The sequence below is a fragment of the Rhipicephalus microplus genome, chromosome 7, assembly GCF_043290135.1.
Source record: "Rhipicephalus microplus isolate Deutch F79 chromosome 7, USDA_Rmic, whole genome shotgun sequence".
Lineage (NCBI taxonomy): Eukaryota > Metazoa > Arthropoda > Arachnida > Ixodida > Ixodidae > Rhipicephalus > Rhipicephalus microplus.
The window spans coordinates 25,397,519-25,417,339 of record NC_134706.1 but is presented as its reverse complement, the minus strand read 5'-3'; the positions used below and the strand labels follow the sequence as shown (position 1 = coordinate 25,417,339).

The following is a 19,821-nucleotide window of genomic DNA, read 5'->3' as shown; positions in this document are numbered from 1 at the left end:
GAGGCTATGCCTTGTATTGAACGAGTTGCTTGCTAAATGGCGGCGTCACTTGCGTAGGGTTTATTATAACTACGTTTAAGCCTTTTAAAACTTTTTTATGTTCTTTTTGTTGCATATAAACCCCTAAAACGTAAAAACTTATTTGAAGACGCCCCTACTTAGGTGGCGCCACTACCATAGTTCTGACGACGGCCGCTTTCCAAGTGACTGCCGAAAATCCGGCAGGCAAGGGAAATCTAAGAGGCTAATGGACTGAGCGAGTCAGTGTACGGGCAGCACAAGAGCAGCTGTTGTTTTGCTCGGCGCGCTTGCCCGACGCAGGGAGCTTCGACGGCAATCAAGGTGCAAGGTGGAGTGTGCACCAAGGATGATTGAACGAAAATTGCTGGAGTGGAAGCTCCCGCAATGCCTTGCCAGCAGAAGTGGAGCCACCTTGTGCCACTGCCAAGATGGCGGAAACATGCTCTTTTCTGGTAGTGCCCACTTAAAGATCAAGTGGCTTTGATATATTATGTGAATGCTACGTTAGTTCTATAATAAAGATAGTTGTTCCCGACGAAATTACACACAGAAACGGAGTATGGATGACCGAATTTTCGAAGAGTTTCGCCTCCAGTCAGAGGCTCACTAAGGAAAACTAGTTACTGTAAGACGCGCTTGGAGCACTTTGTGACACGAAGAAGTTCCCACGTTTAACTCGTACGTTGGGCGTGCGAGGGAGACGCTTCGCATTTAATCGCTGAAAGGTGATACTTTATCATGCCCCTAGTAAAACGACTGCCACAGTCACCATGCATCTTGTTAGAGAAACGACTTCACTTCTGCGCAATCATTTCCACTTCAGCAATTTTTTTTAATCTTCCTTGGTGCGGGCTTAGGAAGCTTCGCTTCTAAGAGTACAAGGAATCGGGAGGTAACTGTCCTGTTTGGCTATGTCTCGTAGTGGAACAACTAAGTCCGCGTTCATGAAGTCTGGAGCATTACTACTATTTTGTTGCACACACCACGGTGGTTCTGTGACTAAGGCGTTTGACTGCTGATCTAAACCTCAAGGGACCGAATCTCGGCTGTGGTGGCCGCATTTTGTTACCGCTAATCTCAGAGGACAATGTATTTAAACTGAGGAGCAGGGTAAGCAGTCCCAGGTGGTCGAAAGTTATGGAGCCCTCCACTGCAGTATCCCTCAAAATCATATCATAGTTTGGGGTCGTACCGGCCAAGTCAAGTCAAGTCAAGATCCTTGACGATGTGGCGCATACCCACGCTGGTGGATTGGCTGAGAACCCCCAGCAATGATTATTTCCTACGGCTATGTCAGAACCAGCCTTCGCCACTTTACTGCAATAGGTGCTAAACAATATATGTTTCGGAAAAAACTCACAATAAATGGAAACCATATTTTCTTCATGCATAACAGTTATTACTAACTAGGTATAGCATTATACATAAAAAACTCAGTATTCCGTGAGATCGATCAAATGAAAAATTTTCCCTGAATGGTGTCTGTCCCTTCCTCCACTACTCGGGCTTGTTGATGTCGCTCGCAATTTGTCCCACGCCGCATTTCCTTCGGTGCTGCACCCAAAGCAACCTTGAGTCACCTGCATGCCAACATTCGAAGGACACATCATCATCGTCGACATGCTTCGGCTTTGGTAACGACGTTTAACAGTGCATTCCAGCAGGCCAGACAATCCACGTACTCATTGGCGCCCAGTTACTGGTGAGCGAATAGCTTTTTTTAGTTCTTTTGCGCTGACATGCTGCATCCCTTTCGGTAATGAGGACGCGAGGTGTAACCACTAAGCCTACGAAAAAAAAATAGCGTTAACCGCCTCCCGTTAGACGCGTGGATGAGTAAGCCTAAGATTCGTCATCGCCCTCGGGGTACGACTTTTGTGTGCCCAAGCAGGTCATAGCTCAGCACCCCTCTTTCCCCCCCCCCTTCCCACTTTGCCGTGATTCCCTGGAAGAATTGCAACCTTTTCGTATATGAAATAACACGTTTCATTTCGCGTTTGCCTTGCATTTGTCTAAGACGACTCGAAGCCAAAAGCAATTTGTCAAAATGGTTGATTGGGCGAGTTGGTGATACATGACTAATTATGAAATGGAAGCGCACAACGTAGAAGCAGACGGAAAGACAGGGACAAGCGCTAACTACCAACTGAAAGTTTATTCGGAAAAAATATGATTTTATTTTTCCGAATAAACTTTCAGTTGGTAGTTAGCGCTTGTCCCTGTCTTTCCGTCTGCTTCTACGTTGTGCGCTTCCATTTCATAATTAGCCAAAAGCAATATTTCGTTTCTCCTCAGTCGATTGTGTAATGACTCTGTCCCCCTTCTCTAAATCTTTCTGCACCCAACTAGCTTTGCAGTGCTTCTGGGATCGGATCGATTGAAAGCCTTTGTCCTCTCACGTAGTTCTGCAGTGCCTTCTGAATCATCCCAGCTAGCGACGAAGTCGTTTGAAGATGTATTATTCAAACGTGCACTTATTTGACGTCACGGCGGAGTCACGAAATTGGGATATGCATGGCATCATTATTTCTTCATAGTGTGGCCTCATCACGCGATCATGTTTTCTTACAACGTTCGTGTTCACGCCAACGGCCACTTCTCACCATCGATGATGTAGCTAAGGCTGTCGCTTCAAATAAATGGGTGTTCTTACAGAATTGAATGGGGAGTGGGGATACGAGAATGGGGTCGATACGAGAAAAAAAGTAGAAGGTAAGTATACCGTTAAAACTTATTCGCAGACACACGGATTTCAAAGGAAAAAAACTATTTGACAGAATAGAAGGGAACAAAAAAAAAGAGTTCGCGACATGCGTGGTGAGTCCGATGACCGCCACCATCACGGGCGCCCTCTCTTTTGTTGTTGCCAGACTGGCCTTCCGATTTCCGCTAACAATACGGGCTCTTTTCCACCTTCGACCAGCATCGGTCGAGCGACTTAGTCACAATGCGACTGGTCGCCAATGGGCACAAACGGCTGCTTCAGTAGCGAAGCAACTGCTTTGGCTCAATCGCTCGCCGCTCGATTTTTTAGTCGCGCGTCTACAATCGTAACACTCTGGACCAATCGGAATCGCAGGAACTTGACTGCAGCTTATTTTGCGGCACTAGAGCAATGCAAGCCGTAAGGGCAGGAATTTCTTTCGGGTGAGTTAGGGGGGGGGGGGGGGGGGGGGCTTGTTTTAGGTCTTGAAAACACCTATTTTTTTATTATTGTCCTCAGTGCTAAGATACGCACCTCCATATAAACTTTGGAGCAGGCGGGCATCTAGGAGGAGCGATACGGTAATACCATACCGTATTTCCGTAACTTGCTATAGTACCCTAATATGCGCAACCATCCTTTTGTTTTTATCATGTTGTCCTGTCCATATATGTGTCCTCTATAGCGTACAGCTAGGCAGAATAAGGCACTCCTCTCCTGACAGTCTCTCGGAGTACAACATGCCGTACTTCTTTCTTCAACAAAGTCCACGTGTTATCAACTCGCGGCCATACATGATTTTGACAAGCTTTTTTTTTCGACGTGGTTACGTTTAGAACAAAAATATAGCTCGAATAAGGTTTTATAGACACATACTTACTACTAATTATTCTTATAATTTATTATTACTATTCAAGAGAAAAGCAGAGAGTACGTGTGTGCCTTATTGGAGCTAGTTTCGGTTCTGAATTCGGCTCATCTCAAAAAAAAAGCTCCTGATAAACACATCCAGAGTTGAAAAAAAATCGGGAGGGCAGAGGTTAGAACCCCTGCCCGCCTCTTGGGCTCGGAAAAAACAATCAACAGTACGAAGGTACCACTTCAATTTTTAATTGGATTTGTCTCCTCCAACCTGTAAAAATGTCTGACCGCAGTTGCGTACATTACAACCTAAAGAGCCACTGAATATTGCGTTTTTCTTCGTTGTGCAGGTTTCCTATGATATGCTGGCGTGGGTGATCCCTTGAAAAAGCGCCATGGAGAGTATTGCCCCAGAAACGGAACAGCAGGTGTCGCCCTCAGTCTTCGCGGAAAGAGGCGACGCCAGAGCCATCGTGGATTGCGCAGAAGACGATTGTTACCGACCGGTGTGCACCTCAAGCAAGGATCAGGTGTGCCAGATCAGCAACGGCCTGCCATACTGCAACAGGCTGCTCTTCGACATCGGCCTGGAGCTCCGAGAACAACGCGGAGGTTCACTGTCCTTGGTCACCATCGACGTCAATCTGGAGCCTCTTCCCGGTCCAGAATCCTGCCGGGCAACTCCTTTCCTTCGTTGGCTACTGCAAAACCACGTCTGCATCACCACCTTCGATCTCTGGAATAGCCCGTCCAAGCCGCACGGCAAAATTGTTTTGCAGGAACTTCCGGAAAACTACCGGATAAAAAACCTAACACTGCAGATTTTGGAAGAAGACGGCAGCGCGCACACCCATGTCGCAAAGCACCTCCCCAGGCTCTCAAGTCTCGAAACGCTGAGTTGCTCAGGTTTGTGCGCGTGCGCAGAAACCGTGACCGCTATATCGGAGCTTTTGAGAACTACCAAGTGTCTCACTTCCCTGGTGTTGCAATCGTCCTTCGGGTCTGGCCAGCCACCGAAGACGCTTATCGACGCTCTGGCCGCCAAGTCGACGTTGAAATGGCTTGACTTGGATATATATTGGAAGACCGCCAAGCCGCCAGGAGCACTCGGGGAATACCTGAGGAGCAACGGTTTCCTCCCGAGTCTGACTGTTTCTGGCGAGGACGTGGATCGCGAGAAGCTTCTTCTTGACAAGGTCCTCGTCCGAAATGACACCCTGTCTACGCTCAAGATTTTAAATATGTTTGGCGGTGGAAGATCTGTGCGTTTCATTACGAAGATACTGGCACAATGTTCCTCCCTGAAGAAGCTTTATGTGGGCTCGGCGAGGACCACGTGCACCAAGATTTCGCAGGCCACACTGACCCGCTGCGTGGATGCTTTGGCGCATAACCAGATTTTGGAAGAGCTCACGCTTCCGTACAGCTTGTGGCATCCAAACAACTGGATCAGCTTCTTTGAAATGCTGCCGGGAAACAAACATCTCAAGAAGTTCGATGTCACACTTCGGTTCCCCCAAGATTACCGAACGCTGCCGCCTGTCCTGGAAGCATTGGCGCGCACAAAACAGTCAGCAAACATTTCCTTCGGACCTTATGTACATGGTATAGGAGTTGATTTCTTGCAGTTTAGAGTATTTTCTAGCATCGGCCTCACCGGAGACGAGAGCGTCCAAGTTGATGCTTTGCGACAACTACCTGCGTTCGAATACGTCACTTCACTGTCTGTAGACGTATTCGATGGTGAGGAACCTTTGTTCTCTGCACTGGCGAAATACATCCGGGAGACTAGTGTACTACAGAAACTAAGACTGACGGTGACAAGTCCACAGGACCCGGAAAAGACCGCTACCTCAATGTGCTGGGCACTTCTCTTCGCGTCGATGGCCGCCAACACCAGCATCTCGGACCTCGATATTCTCACCAACGGCAACTTTCGCCACAATGACTGTCTGACTCGCATCATTAGATACAGCCGCTACATAAGTCGAGTGTCTTTTCAGGAGAATACGGGATTGGGAAACGCAACCAAATTCGTTTCTCTCCTGTCAGAAGCCATTGGCGACAACTACGTCCTTCTCGAACTCGATTTTCACGGCGCGAAAGTGGGCGTCGATGCGAAGTGGTGCTTCTTCGCAATACGAGAGACGACGCGAAGGAACTGTGGCCTCGTTGAACGCGCGGCTGCCTTCAACCAGATGGCACCTCTCGATTGGTATGCTTGTGATGTTTTTTTTTTGTTTTGCTTTCGCAAACGAGGCTGTGTTTTTCCGGTATAAATATCGCACCTTGAAAACTTATACGATATATAAAAAAACTAAGGGTATTCACTTGGGTGCAAAGGACTAAAAAGGATAATATGCTTCGTCCTTCTGGAGGTTAACTGTACATCTAAAAACATCACTTATGAACTATTCATTCCTTATAGACCAGCACTGGGGGAACAAAGCTTTAGTCCTCAGCCGCTTCGAGGGGACGAACTGTTAATGTGTAACGTTTACTCTTGTATGGTAGTAACTCATCTATCACCACAACTCATCTCGAAGAGGGTAACTGTGAAAGGATGGAATAACTCATTAGTACGCTTCAGTTAAATCACTTTACAAAGATATAACACAAATTTAGCGCCCACAATAAGTGTCAGAGTGGACGTAGAAGACAGGCGAAGCATCGCACCATGCTTAAATTATTGAATGAAGGAATTTTTTTAGGGTGTATGAGACAACTTCACTGAAAACTAGCGGATAATTAACTGAACGGTGATATAGGGGACGTAAATTGTGCTGTTGCTACTCTGAGAAACGATGCCCGACTCCGCAAACACTGAACTTTTTTAAAAGAGACAAACTTGCAGACCAAGGTATACTGAGTTATGAAAAGGCAACCCGAACATACAAAATGGCATGCACGTCCATCGCTGTGGCTGAGATTTCATACTTGAAGCTTCTATATGTTGCCGCAAAGATTTGGGGTGAGCCTAATCGGTTAGTTAATCCCCTTCTTTGCGTAACGTGAATTAAGCAGTTGTCCATTGCCAGCAATAAGTAATAAATTATTCGCATTTTTTACTCAGATTTTTCCTGAAACTAGTGGCTGCAGCAAAGGTTTCAGGTAAATAGTATAGTCGCCGAAGTTGGTCCACAAATATGTAAAAACAGCGTGAGCTAAATTTATTAGAACGATAGTACAGTCCGTATCTGTGCGCAATAAACGACTATCTATCTTTACTTTGCGGAGTGATAGCTGGTGGTGCTTGCGGTATCTGACGTTGGCTGCCCAGGCATGCGCCGTGCGCACGGCCCTATATACATGCAGATCTGTGTGCGTTCTCACAAATGTTCTCAGTAAACCTCTCGTTTTGCAGGCTCTGCGGATTACCTGAGGTTATTTTTCTTTTCATCTAACCGCGTATCTCGGAACCGACCAAAAGCGGGTGGTCTTTCGGAGGGAAGCTACTTAGGCTCGCGCGATGTTACTCAACGCTGTCGTTGTTGTGTAAACTATAGCTTCCCGTCGGACCAAAACACGGGTGTTACATGTACCGTACACAAAGCGTTCAGAGCGCCCATATGTTTTAAAAATAGACCGCGCTCTGTCCATCCAGCTGTCCGTCCAACCCGTCCGTGCATCTGTCCTTACATCCGTCCATCCATTCACCCTCCCTTCATATACTAGTCGGTGACTGCAACGTAGGCATTATAAGTCATAGGATAACCTTGCTGCATCATCACCATTCACTTCGTGGATCGGCTGCTAATCTTTTTAAAGGGGGGGGGGGGGGCGTGTTATCAGCCCAAATGCATCATTCCTTGGCATAGAGATTGAATCGTCAAGTGTCTTCAGACCGAGTGAACATCCACTTAAAATGAAGCACTGTCCAACGTGGTCACTGGTGCAAAGCAGGTCCGAGTGTCTAATAGGCCGTGCACACTCTCGGGCATACCACGGCAGACCTGACAAGTATACCGCAAGGTGGCTCCCCACAGAGCAAGACCTGCCGGTCGTGCGCTGGTTGACGACGCTGTGCAGTGAGCTTTCGTGCCCTCATCTACTGAGGATTTGCAGCTTCCAAAATAAGGGATGCTGTCCTCGTAGAGTAATTTGGCTCGGTGCGTAAGAGTATGCCGATCCGCCTCAACACATATTTATGATGCACAGGGTCCAAACTATATATTCTTGTTGTTTCGAGACTCGATGCGTGCCTAAACGTAGGTAAAAAAGCACAGCCCTTCTATGTGGCCTTAGAAAAAAAAGCTTCCCGATCAGCTTGTATTTGCTGCCTGTTAGTGTCATTCTATTCTGACATAACAGAAATCAGAGCTACTTTGTATATACATAATAAAAAAAATACACAATGAGATGACGTGCACACACATACACTGGAAGGAGGTTAAAACAAACGCCTACTAACAACTGAAGGTGCGCCTAGCGGCGGAAAAGAAGGAAGGCACGGGAACTCATCTGCGCATGCCCATGCAGTGTATACGAACATCTCAATTTGACACACACGCGGGTCTACGTGAAAGATCACTGTCAAGGTATTTGATTTCATACTGGGTAAACTGGTGTGCGCACAAAAAAACAGACAAACGACAGCAGAGAAGAGACAGGGACAAGCGCAGACTTTCAACTAAATTTAATTCTTCGTCAACCTTCAATTTACAGTCGCACAGAACATAGTCAAGTGGTCACGAGGACAGAACCTAATAGTTTACAACAGGCCACGCAAAAAATGACGCTCACTATCAAAAAGCGAAATGGATGTATCACTAACACAGGTATTGCCTCTAGCAGAAATATAAAACGCTTCCATCAGTTCCCGGGCTGTGGTATCAGCACTCCGACCCAAAATCCTAATCTCCGAGAAAATCGGTGAGCACGTGCAAGCTTTGCAATGCGCGGGCAAATGCGTGATCCCGTTATTTTTAAGTGACAGCTCATGTTCCCTTGCACGGTCGTTCACGCAACGCCCCGTATGACCCACGTAAAATTTCCCACAAGACAGCGGTATTTCGTAGACAACGCCCGTCGCACATTTCACATACACAAACGCGTGCTTCTTTCCGCAACCACCGGATCTCTTCTCGCCAGGGAAGATTCTGGGACAAAGTCCAGCCAACTTACGTGGGGCGGAGAACACGATCGGCACACCGTGTCTACTCGCTATCTTTTTGAGGTTGTGGGAAATGCGATGCATATAAGGCATCACCTCCGGACGCCACCTGCGACGCAGGCCAGGGTTCCCGCTGGAACGGACTGCTTTGGCATCACGCAGAAGCACTTCAGCGACTGCCAGACTACCGCTTCTGCGTGATGCCAAAGCAGTCCGTTCCAGCGGGAACCCTGGCCTGCGTCGCAGGTGGCGTCCGGAGGTGATGCCTTATATGCATCGCATTTCCCACAACCTCAAAAAGATAGCGAGTAGACACGGTGTGCCGATCGTGTTCTCCGCCCCACGTAAGTTGGCTGGACTTTGTCCCAGAATCTTCCCTGGCGAGAAGAGATCCGGTGGTTGCGGAAAGAAGCACGCGTTTGTGTATGTGAAATGTGCGACGGGCGTTGTCTACGAAATACCGCTGTCTTGTGGGAAATTTTACGTGGGTCATACGGGGCGTTGCGTGAACGACCGTGCAAGGGAACATGAGCTGTCACTTAAAAATAACGGGATCACGCATTTGCCCGCGCATTGCAAAGCTTGCACGTGCTCACCGATTTTCTCGGAGATTAGGATTTTGGATCGGAGTGCTGATACCACAGCCCGGGAACTGATGGAAGCGTTTTATATTTCTGCTAGAGTCCAGTTTACCCAGTATTATGAACCAACTCGCCCAGCTACAAGTTTTATTTGATTTCATCTTTATTGAAGCTTAGCTTAACGTAAAGATTTCATCTTTGCGTTAAGCTATTTAATAATATCCGGGGTTTAACATCCCAAAAGCCAAAACCACGATATAATTATGAGAGACGCCGTAGTGGAGGGCTCACCTCGGGTTCCTTAGGGTGCACCTAAGCCCCGCCGCAGTGGTCTAGTGGCTAAGGTTTACTCGGCCGCTGACCCGCAGGTCGCGGGTTCAAATCCCGGCTGCGGCGGCTGCATTTCCGATGGAGGCGGAAATTCTGTAGGCCCGTGTGCTCAAATTTGGATGCACGTTAAAGAACCCCAGGTGGTTTGAAATTTCCGGGGCCCTCCACTATACGGCGTCTCTCATTATCATAGGATAGTTTTGGAACGTTAAACTCCACATATCAATCAATAAGGTGCACCTAAGTCAAAGTACACGGGCTTCAAACATTTCCGGCTCCATCAAAAATGCAGCCAGCAGCATTACGACTACACCACCGTGGCGGGGAATGATGAAATATACTTGAAAAATTGAATTGCTGCACAAACTTGAAGGAAAACAAGGGAGACAGGAAAGAGCGCACACTACCAACTGTTAATTGTCGTTTCTTGAAGCCAATATATACGTAGCATGCGTATATATTGACTTCAAGAAACGACAATAAACAGTTGGTAGTCTGCGCTCTTTCTTTCCTGTCTCCCTTGTTTTCCTTCAAGTTTGTGCAGCAATTCATTTTTTTCAAGTATGAACCAACTATAGTCTGCAAAAAAGTATTGCTTCGAAATATACTTGATGTCATCTTTATGCAAGTTCGCCCCCTTCGTTTGTTAGTATAGGCGATTGTGGCGTCCGAAACTCGTTCTCGTGTTCGGAAACACCGTCTTTTTTTATAGGGTACACTGACATCCCTTTGTCCTTCCCAATAACTGCTCTTTGTGCGTCGCTCATCTCGTTCGCAAACAGGTACACCGCCAGCGCGTTCGAGAAAGTCGCCGGAAGTCCGGCGCTGGTCAGGGAGCTCGCCCGTCAGGCGGGCGTCGCCGCCGCCGAAGCGACCGGGTCACTCCGAAGTCGCCTGGAAAGCGTCGAGGGGCTGCACGACTTCATGAGGCTCACCGGCGTGGTGAGAGATCGCGTCAGGTGCGCACCTCCCGCGGAGGGCTGCGGAACGCAACTGCACGATCTGAGCGACACCTGCTGGCGCCTCGTGAGAAGCTACCTCAGCTTCGACGACGTCAAGCGCCTCGCCTGACGTCGCCAAGCCGTGTCACTTCGCGTCAAGCTGAACGTCAAGCAGGAAAATTACATCGGGCCGACAGAGCTACGGAGCTCTATAGCAGAAAATCAAATAAATATATTACAGTGAGCCAAAGAGTCTCCACCAATCATACGCGTAGCCTCTTCTGAATAAAAGACCTTTCGGCATACTCACGCTATAGAATGTGCGACAAAGGTGTTGTTGTTATTGTTGCTGTTATTGTTGTTGTTATTGTTGTTGTTATTATTGTTGTTATTATTGTTGCTATTGTTGCTATTGTTGTTGTTGTTGTTGCTGCTGTTGTTGTTGTTGTTGTTGTTGTTGTTGTTGTTGTTGTTGTTGTTGTTGTTGTTGTTGTTGTTGTTGTTGTTGTTGTTGTTGTTGTTGTTGTTGTTGTTGTTGTTGTTGTTGTTGTTGTTGTTGTTACATTAATCGATCTTCGAAAGTTTCACCTCAGTCACAGCTGTAGTCTGCTTTCCAATGTAGTTCCATAACGTGGTAGGAATGATTTTCCCATCTCGGGCTGATTATAGCAACCGGTTGAAAACAATGTAGACGTATGGTTAGCACCAACGTTTATTCCGGTCGATACATATCGTTTTAGAAGGTTTCGTACTGCAGCAACGCAAGTTTCAAACTACTCGAAAGTGTCTTCACCATTAATGCCCATTTGATGCTCCGATTCGACACCGAACGACTACGGTTACCTTTTACAGAGTCAGCGCGCTCGGCCCCCATGGTTTTCATTTACGAGGCTATAGCAGACGACGCCGGTAGGCAGGCATTATAAGAGGCGTGACACTTTTCGGGGGCAGTTATCTAGCAACCCCGTACAGTCAGGGAACAAGCTGCCGCAGCATTTTACTGATTTTGTTGCGAGAAGTAGGACAAGAATAGTAATAAAAGAATTGGCAGATTCCACAGTGGGAATCGATGATATGCGAAGAACGAACGACAAAAGTTGATATGTCACTTGTTGATATGATATGACGTTGATATGCCATAGGAAGTGGGGATGGTTGTAAAGGAAATGGTTGCCGCACCGGCTTTAGCAACGCTCCATTGGGCAAGGAATTCTTTTCTTTTCATCTTGCTTTGCTATCCTCGTACCTTCTCGTGACTCACGGCTAAGCTGTTTTGTGCTCAACACCAGAGGGTGGGACGAGTTTTAGCGAACCTCACAAGCCTCCCAAATCAGTTACTGCAAGCTTCCCCTGAAAAGCGACCGCGGAAGTACATATTTGTGGTTATTATCATGAGCAAAAAAAAAGTTAGAAATCACCTTTATCGGGCAAGAATACAAAAAAAACAAAAAATAGAAAACTCCTACCAGGATGACCAATCGCCCAATCACCAATCATCAACGCAGCGGCGGAAAAGAAAGAAGGAGTTTATAGCTGAGCGTTTATTCGCAGAGCCTTCTGTAAAAAAAAAATATGGTGGAAACTGCAAACCAGCGGCGTCACAACGGCACCCCCCTGTTGATCACAGGTCAACGTTGCTCACAAGCCATCCACTACCAACGGCAGTTTCGACCCTCGTCCCAAGACGCAAGGCGTGGCCTGCCCGCGCCGACTGCCCCGACTACTACATGGAAAAGCCAAGAACTTCCACTAAAGAATGTGGCAGCACACACACAGAAAAAAAAAAACCTCCATCTATCAAACAGCGAACAGAGCTCGGTGGAATATGCGCTCGCACCATAAACTTTTAGCAATCTTTTGTTGTTGTTGTTGTTGTTGTTGTTGCTGTTGTTGTTGTTGTTCGTGTTCGTGTTTTCTGAAGAGGCGAAATGTAGGCTGATTGATTTCTCAGTAAGGCGAAACTCGATCGGCACAAATAAAATGAACTATTTTATGGCACGTTTTGTATAGAAAAAGAAAGACACACACGTAGTGTGAAAGTATGAATCGATAAAAGCAGCTTCAACTTACAACTGACTTACGGACACAATGAGCAAACGTTAAACCCAGAGTATCCGAGCCCATGCGAAAATTATCAACAATCGCGAGTAGGACTCGTCGTATTTGACTCAGTCCCGTTTGTTATAACGGCGCGCGTAGCTTTCTTACAGAACTTGAGAACCAAACGAGACTGAAGTTCAGAGGCACGAATAGGCTTGAAGTGGCCAAAAGTTTTCGAGAAGGAACGTCGCTGGAAGCAGTGTTTCGGCAAGTTGACTTGTCTTCGTCAGGGCGACAGCGTTGCCTCGAAGAAGAAAAGTTCACTTGTCGAAACGTTGGCTCCATCGACACTGTCTGTAATAATTTCAGAAGCATTTAGTCCTTCACGTGTATTTTAATGCCGCTATTAGAAGTAAAGACTCACGAATTTCGAAACCGCGGCTACAAGAATTGCATGAGCAGGCGGAAGCAGCCTATAATTACTTGACATCACTTGAACTACACGCCGAACGGAAAAGGAACTAAAACTATGTATGTAGCCGAGCCAACTCGAATGCAAGCCTTTCAATACACGCATTTTTTCGTAAGAGCTTGGTTGCGGTCCTCACCAATTAGTGAAGCGACTACCACTACTTTCAGTAAAGTCAGGCTTGCAGAGAACTAACTGGGTGAAGAGAACTGGGGGGAACTAGCTGGGAACTAACTTACTCATATGTGTACTCATGCAAAATAGATACCTGCTCAAATAATGGGTTCCAAGTTTGGTGCTCACTCGTCGCCTTTAGGAAACGCTCGAAAACCTTTGCGTAACTAGAAATTCCCGGGTCAGCACACCGCTGCAGAGGCGCGGAAACCATGTGTAGCCCGATTAAGCCATCTTCGACGAATGCATGGTTGACTTGTTCGGCGTAGCTCACTGCAGCTTCCGTTCTCTGCTCGCCGCTACTTGCTTTTTTTTTATCTTTCCGGACACGCCAACCGACCGAGATAATTGAGCGCGATCCAACTCCTAGTATCGCCGAGCGATGGGCGAGAAGGAGCGGAGGCAAGCATCTCTCATGATCATATTGTTAAGTAGTATGTTACGTAAATAAGGTCGTTCGGGGACGTTAAACCCCAACCATTATTATCAGGCCTGGATTCATTCCTGCCCGCCAATGTAACTTTTGTAACGAAACAGAAACGATCCAGCACTTACGGAATGTCGCAGATATCAAAACATTTAAGACAAACATTTGGTGATGATGATATGCGGGGTTAAACGTCCCGAAACCGCCACCTGATTATAGTGCAGAGCTGCGGAAGTTTCGACCACCTGGGGTTCTTTACCGTGCACCCAAATCTGAGCACACGAGCCTACAACATTTTCGCCTCCATCGAAAATGCAGCCACCGCAGCCGAGATTCGATCTCGCGACCAAGGCAAGTATTTCTGAAACCATCTTTTCAAAAAAGTGGCCTGTATGCCGTATCTAATTATCGAGAAGAATAAAAAAAGAATGACAAGTTAATGCTATCAGTACGTCTAAAACATTATTTTTCACTTTTATCTTGATTTTAACAGCGCACTGGGGAACGCGGAACGGAGAAGTAAGGACACAACACGAGCATAACACTTATATGCTTACCTTAACTATACCAATTATTTAGTTCATATGTATACTATGACTCGCATTGCCTTTAAATACACCATAATCATCACAAGTATTTTTGCATCCCCGTATATTGTCTATCTCGCATTTCCTTCACCTCGTTTTCTTCTCGCTTTCTCCTTTTTTTAGTTCTTTATTTTTGTTTCACAAACTCTACTGCCGCAACCAGCGCCGCCGATCTCCCGTGGTGGGTTGTGTCCACTCTTCCGGGAATCACCGTCGTCCCAATCAGTCGACCAATGTTTTCTCAATCTCGTGCGTATTTCGTTCACTCCCCCGTCTCGGCTCGCCGTTCACCCTCAAGTTCGAGGCACGAGCGAATGTGCGTCCTGTCGGAACACGGAATCGAAGTGACATATCAGCCGATTTCCACGCTCGGTCACTTCTTTCCGCGCCCGAAAGACGGATTCAAAGAGAACGCACAGACAGACAGACAGACAGACAGACAGACAGACAGACAGACAGACAGACAGACAGACAGACAGACAGACAGACAGACAGACAGACAGACAGACAGACAGACAGACAGACAGACAACGAACTTTATTGGGTCCTGAGAAACGCTGCTCCTTTAGAGCAACGTCGCGGGCTGCTCCCACGTAAGAACGGGGAGCAGCCCTTTAGCCTCACCGCCGCGTCGTAGGCTCTCTGGACAGCCCGTAGTTGTGGTAGCAACTCTGAGCTTCGTAAGGCAGAGTCCCAATCTTCTTCTGTGAGCCGACTTGGGCCCCGTAACGAGGGCACTGCCAGAGCATGTGTGCTAAGTCACTAACCTCACCACAATCAGGACAGGTAGAGTCAAAAGCCTCTGAGGAGAATATGCTGAGGAAAAAATAGGCTTGGTTAGGACCTGGTCTGGAGCATTCTAAACGTGATGGCTTGAAATCTAGACAACTTGCTGTGTGGTAGAGCAAATGACCGCCTACTCAACTGGTAGTGTTTAGTCCCTTCACTGAATGTAAGTAAAGCGTCCCTGAACTTCTCACAGGGGCTGGTTTACTTTATTCCATGTGCGAATTGTGACCCGAGTCGGCTTACCTGTACCAGCCGGTCTACAGCCGAACTGCCGAGCACCTGCTTCGGTAGACTTCGGCACATTTATTGGGGACACGAGGGAACCCTCGCTCAGTACTGTACTCCATTCCCCACATCAGGTGCAACGCTGTGGAAGCTACGCAATAAGTTCGACCAGCAAGACACATCGTTCCGCGCACTTCGTGGTCGCTCCCGTATTATCCGATTACTGCCGGTGCACCACAGCGTTCCTTTCTGCTTTCCCTAGGCACGACTGGCAGGCAGAAGACAGCAGGCAGGAGCGCGAAACAATGCGAGGACGGAACAACTTTGGTGGCCTCGCCTGCTCTGATATTGTTTCATGAAATTTCTCTCCAGGTGGCCAAGCGACATCAAGTGCAAACTAAACTATCTGGCCGCATTCCAACAAACGTTTAATTGTTTTCTTTCAAGGCACAAAATATTTTCAATCACTTCTCGCCGTAATATATAGAAGAACATTTCGTTATTCATTGTACGAACATCGAACCGTCTTTCATTGCGAACGCGCCGACTTCAAGAAGTCTCGCTAGTCTCCGAAACCTAGCAGATGATGTATGAAACTGAGTGAAGTAGTGTTCCCAAGTGATATTTCTGTTTCTTTTTCTTTCTTTTTTTTCGCACTACACTTTTCTATGAGGCAACATCATTGCAATCAAACTTACTGTATAGGGCATGGGATTCGAAGCTCCGAGGAGGGAGGGGGTCACACAAAAAAACATTCGGGATAAGTCAAGCACTCCGGGGTAATAAAAGAGTCTACAGGATTACTCCTAAAATATGGTACAACTTTAGCCGGCTCATTCATTGAGTTGCTTCTTTTAGAAGACTCAGGTCCTTCCTTAGCTGGTCGCATCAATCTTTCGGCTCCTTAGAAGACTTCCCAAAACACGACGACGCCCTCGCCACCACGTTCGACTGAAGAATGACCAAGCCCCGGTAGCCAACCACAAAAAAAAGGGGGGGGGGGGAGGCGAGAGAAACAAGTAACGCGACTCTGCACGTGTAATTTACCAAGCTCTTTTTTTTAAGGGGGGGGGGGAGGGGGGCGCCTGGAGTTCTCGGTAAACTGCATGCCTAAGCCTACTTACTGCACGTGTCTTCGCAGCGTTTCGTGTGTAGCAAATGGGGCGCTGCTTCTCTGAGCATCGACGGGAACGCGCCTCATAATGGTCTTGCCGAAGTGCTTTTTTTTCTCCAAGTTCCTGCAACAAATCCGTGTTGCCTTTGAGATCAACGGGAAGTTCTTTATGAGCACTGTGCGAAATACCAAAAGTACATCACCACGCACCACAAACACGGCATATGTGTACATACCTTCCGTTGGAACCTTTACGCAGCAGCGCAAAAAAAAAAATGACTCCGGCCGAAGTGACAGAGACTTTTGAGCATGGATAATATAACGATCTTTCTTCCACTCGCCAACAGTCGTAAGGACGTGAATAAACCGTGTTTGTATCATCCAGGATCTCCAGCGTCATCGAGTGATTGAAAACGAACCTTCTTGTAAGACTTTGACAGCGCGCATCAGAAACTGTGCGTGCTTCGTTCAAACGCATGAATGCAAACATGAATGATTGCATGCATGAATACATGCATGAAAACAATATATTTTTTCTTCTTTTTCACATCCTAGCAACCAAACGGAAAGGGGTAGCCGTCACCATTCGACGGTGACTCCTTCGTTCATTATTTTATTTGAAAAAAGACAGCGTTGTCAACAGGAAGGGGCTAGATCCTGCCGTAAAGGTTCACTCATCCCCAAAAAGACGCACAAAAAAAAAAATCAGATGACAAGCAAGCAATGCAGAAGCGTTCTGAACTGACTTGAATAGAATTGAATTGACTTTATTTCGTCTGTTTATAACAGAAAGGAAGCAGAAGCTAAAGGCCGTGGGGCCTGACAAAAGGCTTCTGCTCCTACGACAGTTCCACACGCAGGTCGTACTTAGCACAAGTCAATACAAAATATACTGTGCGGACTTATTCCACTGAATAGTCACGAAAATATAGAAACATGCGTACAAAAAAAAGTAGAAAAGCGAGAATAAACCCGTTATGTCTGCAAATAAACAACAACAACAAAATGTTATATAATATACTGATAGGTCATTTTGCCCTAGTCAGCAACTAAAATTTGCAATTAGGAGACGGAAATTGAAAAAAATATATATACACAGCTGCTTTGTCAGACAAATTCAATATTGTGTGAAATTAGCAATGTTCTAAATGATTCATTCGACGCTTCCATAATGTCGTCGTGATATTAATTCACTTGAACTAAGCACGTTGAGTATGTTGCACCGATATCCCGTAGAATTTCAAATTTTGTTAAACAAAACTTCTGCTTAGCTCCTCACAAAAATCGGATAATTACTTTATTTTTCGAACGACAGACTTTATACTACAGTACGCTTTCGGTGCTTGGAACCCGCAATGTGAAACCCTATCTAACATGCTCGAGCTGGAACAAAATCATGCAGCGCCTTTTGTTGGTTCTAACTATGACTTCGTGTGTAGTGTCACTGTATTATTATATTAGAAGTATGTTGTAGAACCGTGTGCTCAGATTTGGCTGCACGTTAAAAAACACCAGGTGGTCGGAATTTCCAGAGCCCCTCCACTACGGCGTCTCTCATAACCATATCGTGGTTTTGGGGCGTTATACCCCACACATCAATCAATATCAATTATTATATTAGAAATGCTTCTTCTTTTTAATTTTTCACGGTTTGTTTTAAAAAAGAGAGTTTTACTTTTTACTTCCCTATTTCTTATCTCACGGGATGGACTACTGTGAAAAAATAAGAGAAAATTATTGCCCTACTAAAGTCTACCAAACTCGTTTTTTTTTTTCAGACAAAGTCTCCCAGTGCAATGAGTTTCCATGGGAAATTGTTTACTGTCGCTTTCGAAACATCGTTCCGAGACATACTGTTGCACTTACAGCTACATTTTTGTCTGTTTTGTGTGAATCTTGTGTTTATGGTTATATTTTTATACTATAGCACGTTTCTCAGTGTATTCCCCTCCCCCCACTCCTGCAATAATGCCTTCAGGCGCTGAAGTTAATTTGAATAAATAAACAAATACCCCCCAGCCACGTTTAGTCTATAGTTTTTATTAATGTAGACTAGCGTTCAACGAAAGTTCATCTGGCCAGGTGATGAGTGTGAGCAAGGAACTCGTATGCGTCCCACAACGTCTCTATGTTTTTTTTTTCACCTTGACTTGGTCACCCATCGCAAATGCATCCTCAGTTTTTAATTATATTCAAATTAAAAAAACTGGCCCAACGATTCAAGACACTTTTCGGCATCTTCTTCGGGTGGTGACTGTCCGGCAAGCTCAGAGGCTAGGATGGCCAAATAAAACTGAACACCACCGTCAAATGTGGCGAGTGTATCGAACGCCCGGCAACTTTTCCATCACTCCATCCTCGTGGAAGTTGCGGATAGCCCTTGAGGTCGCAGATTTCCGTGCATTTGTCACACGGGGAGCTATTCCAGGAGCAACGCCCGTAAAAGAACAAATAAAAGAAAAGAGAACCTTTTCTCAGGTAAACAAGCCAGTGTGTCTGGACGTAGGCAGGTGGTTGCAAGAGGGGCAACTACGCCTTCAAGCCGTACCAGCCTTCTCCCCCCTCCCCTTCCATCAGCCGCGATACATCACACAGGTTTTCATCCTCCCCCCCCCCCCCCAAAGAAAAATCCTTCAGAGGCCAATGGCGTGTCGTACCACCTGTTCACCATGACTGTCACCAGGGTATTCTAATCAAGCGTGCAAAGCGCCCATACAAAGCCCTAGCTGCATGACAAGCGCACGCGATGCAGGTGAGAATCTGTGGGAAACTACTTTTTTTTTTAGTCGAAGAGGTCTTCGGCTGCCGCGATTCGGTCGTTCCGGAAGAGCCACTGCCACATCGCAGCCCGACAAGGTGACAGAAGTGTCATGCCGTCTTCTGAAGTGTGCATGCTGCTTCGGGTGGAAATCACCAAGCGTCTGCAAGCGTTTTACCAGTACGTCTGCTGGATTGTCCTGTACGTGCAAGGAGTCTGCGCAGCCACTTTGAAATTTTTCTCGACGAAGAGCCCCGTCACCGGCTCCCGGATAAAGCTGATCCCCTGCACGGGCGGCGAGGGTCGCCTGTGTCGCATCTTCAATGAAGTTTCCCTCTTCAATGAATATTTCTGGCAAGTTCAACTGGAATTGAAGGAGTTGTCACCAGGATGTCTGTCTCTCGTGCAAAGGAACGATGCGTACGTAGAAAGGTATGCTAACGACCATGCCACGTCGGGGCAGATGCAAGCCATCACCACGCTACTGCAACACTTGCTGACGCGCCATCAGTGCTTCACATCTGTGGCCATATCCCTGTCGCTGTTCCGCGACCACCACCAACTGATATGCGACGCGTTGGTCAAGAACCATAGCCTTGAAAAGCTCAAGTTGTACGCGTGGCGCACGACCAGACAGTCGCTGCGCACCATCGCCGCATCGCTGCTTCATCTGGACCACCTGCGAGA

The 19,821-nt window shown here is 46.7% G+C and overlaps 1 protein-coding gene and 1 long non-coding RNA gene across 2 annotated transcripts in view; one reads left to right on the top strand and one right to left on the bottom strand.

Moving 5' to 3' along the window:
• LOC119180284 (uncharacterized) overlaps positions 1–19,821 on the bottom strand; it is a 171,098-nt gene that overhangs the window by 121,075 nt on the left and 30,202 nt on the right. The gene's annotated exons all lie outside the window — the stretch shown is intronic.
• Positions 1,594–10,681, top strand: LOC142767141 (uncharacterized). The gene is made up of 3 exons (XM_075868360.1): positions 1,594–1,723; positions 3,937–5,801; positions 10,393–10,681. The coding sequence occupies exons 2-3, from the start codon at positions 3,982–3,984 to the stop codon at positions 10,679–10,681; spliced, it is 2,109 nt and encodes a 702-aa protein (XP_075724475.1). The 5' UTR covers positions 1,594–1,723; positions 3,937–3,981.

What these genes read in the sequence shown, in the direction of transcription:
- LOC142767141 (XM_075868360.1), top strand. Translation starts at nt 3,982, where the DNA reads ATGGAGAGTATTGCCCCAGAAACGGAACAGCAGGTGTCGCCCTCAGTC. An exon ending in CAGATGGCACCTCTCGATTG is followed by an intron (nt 5,802 to 10,392) that starts GTATGCTTGTGA and finishes GTTCGCAAACAG; the next exon opens with GTACACCGCCAGCGCGTTCG.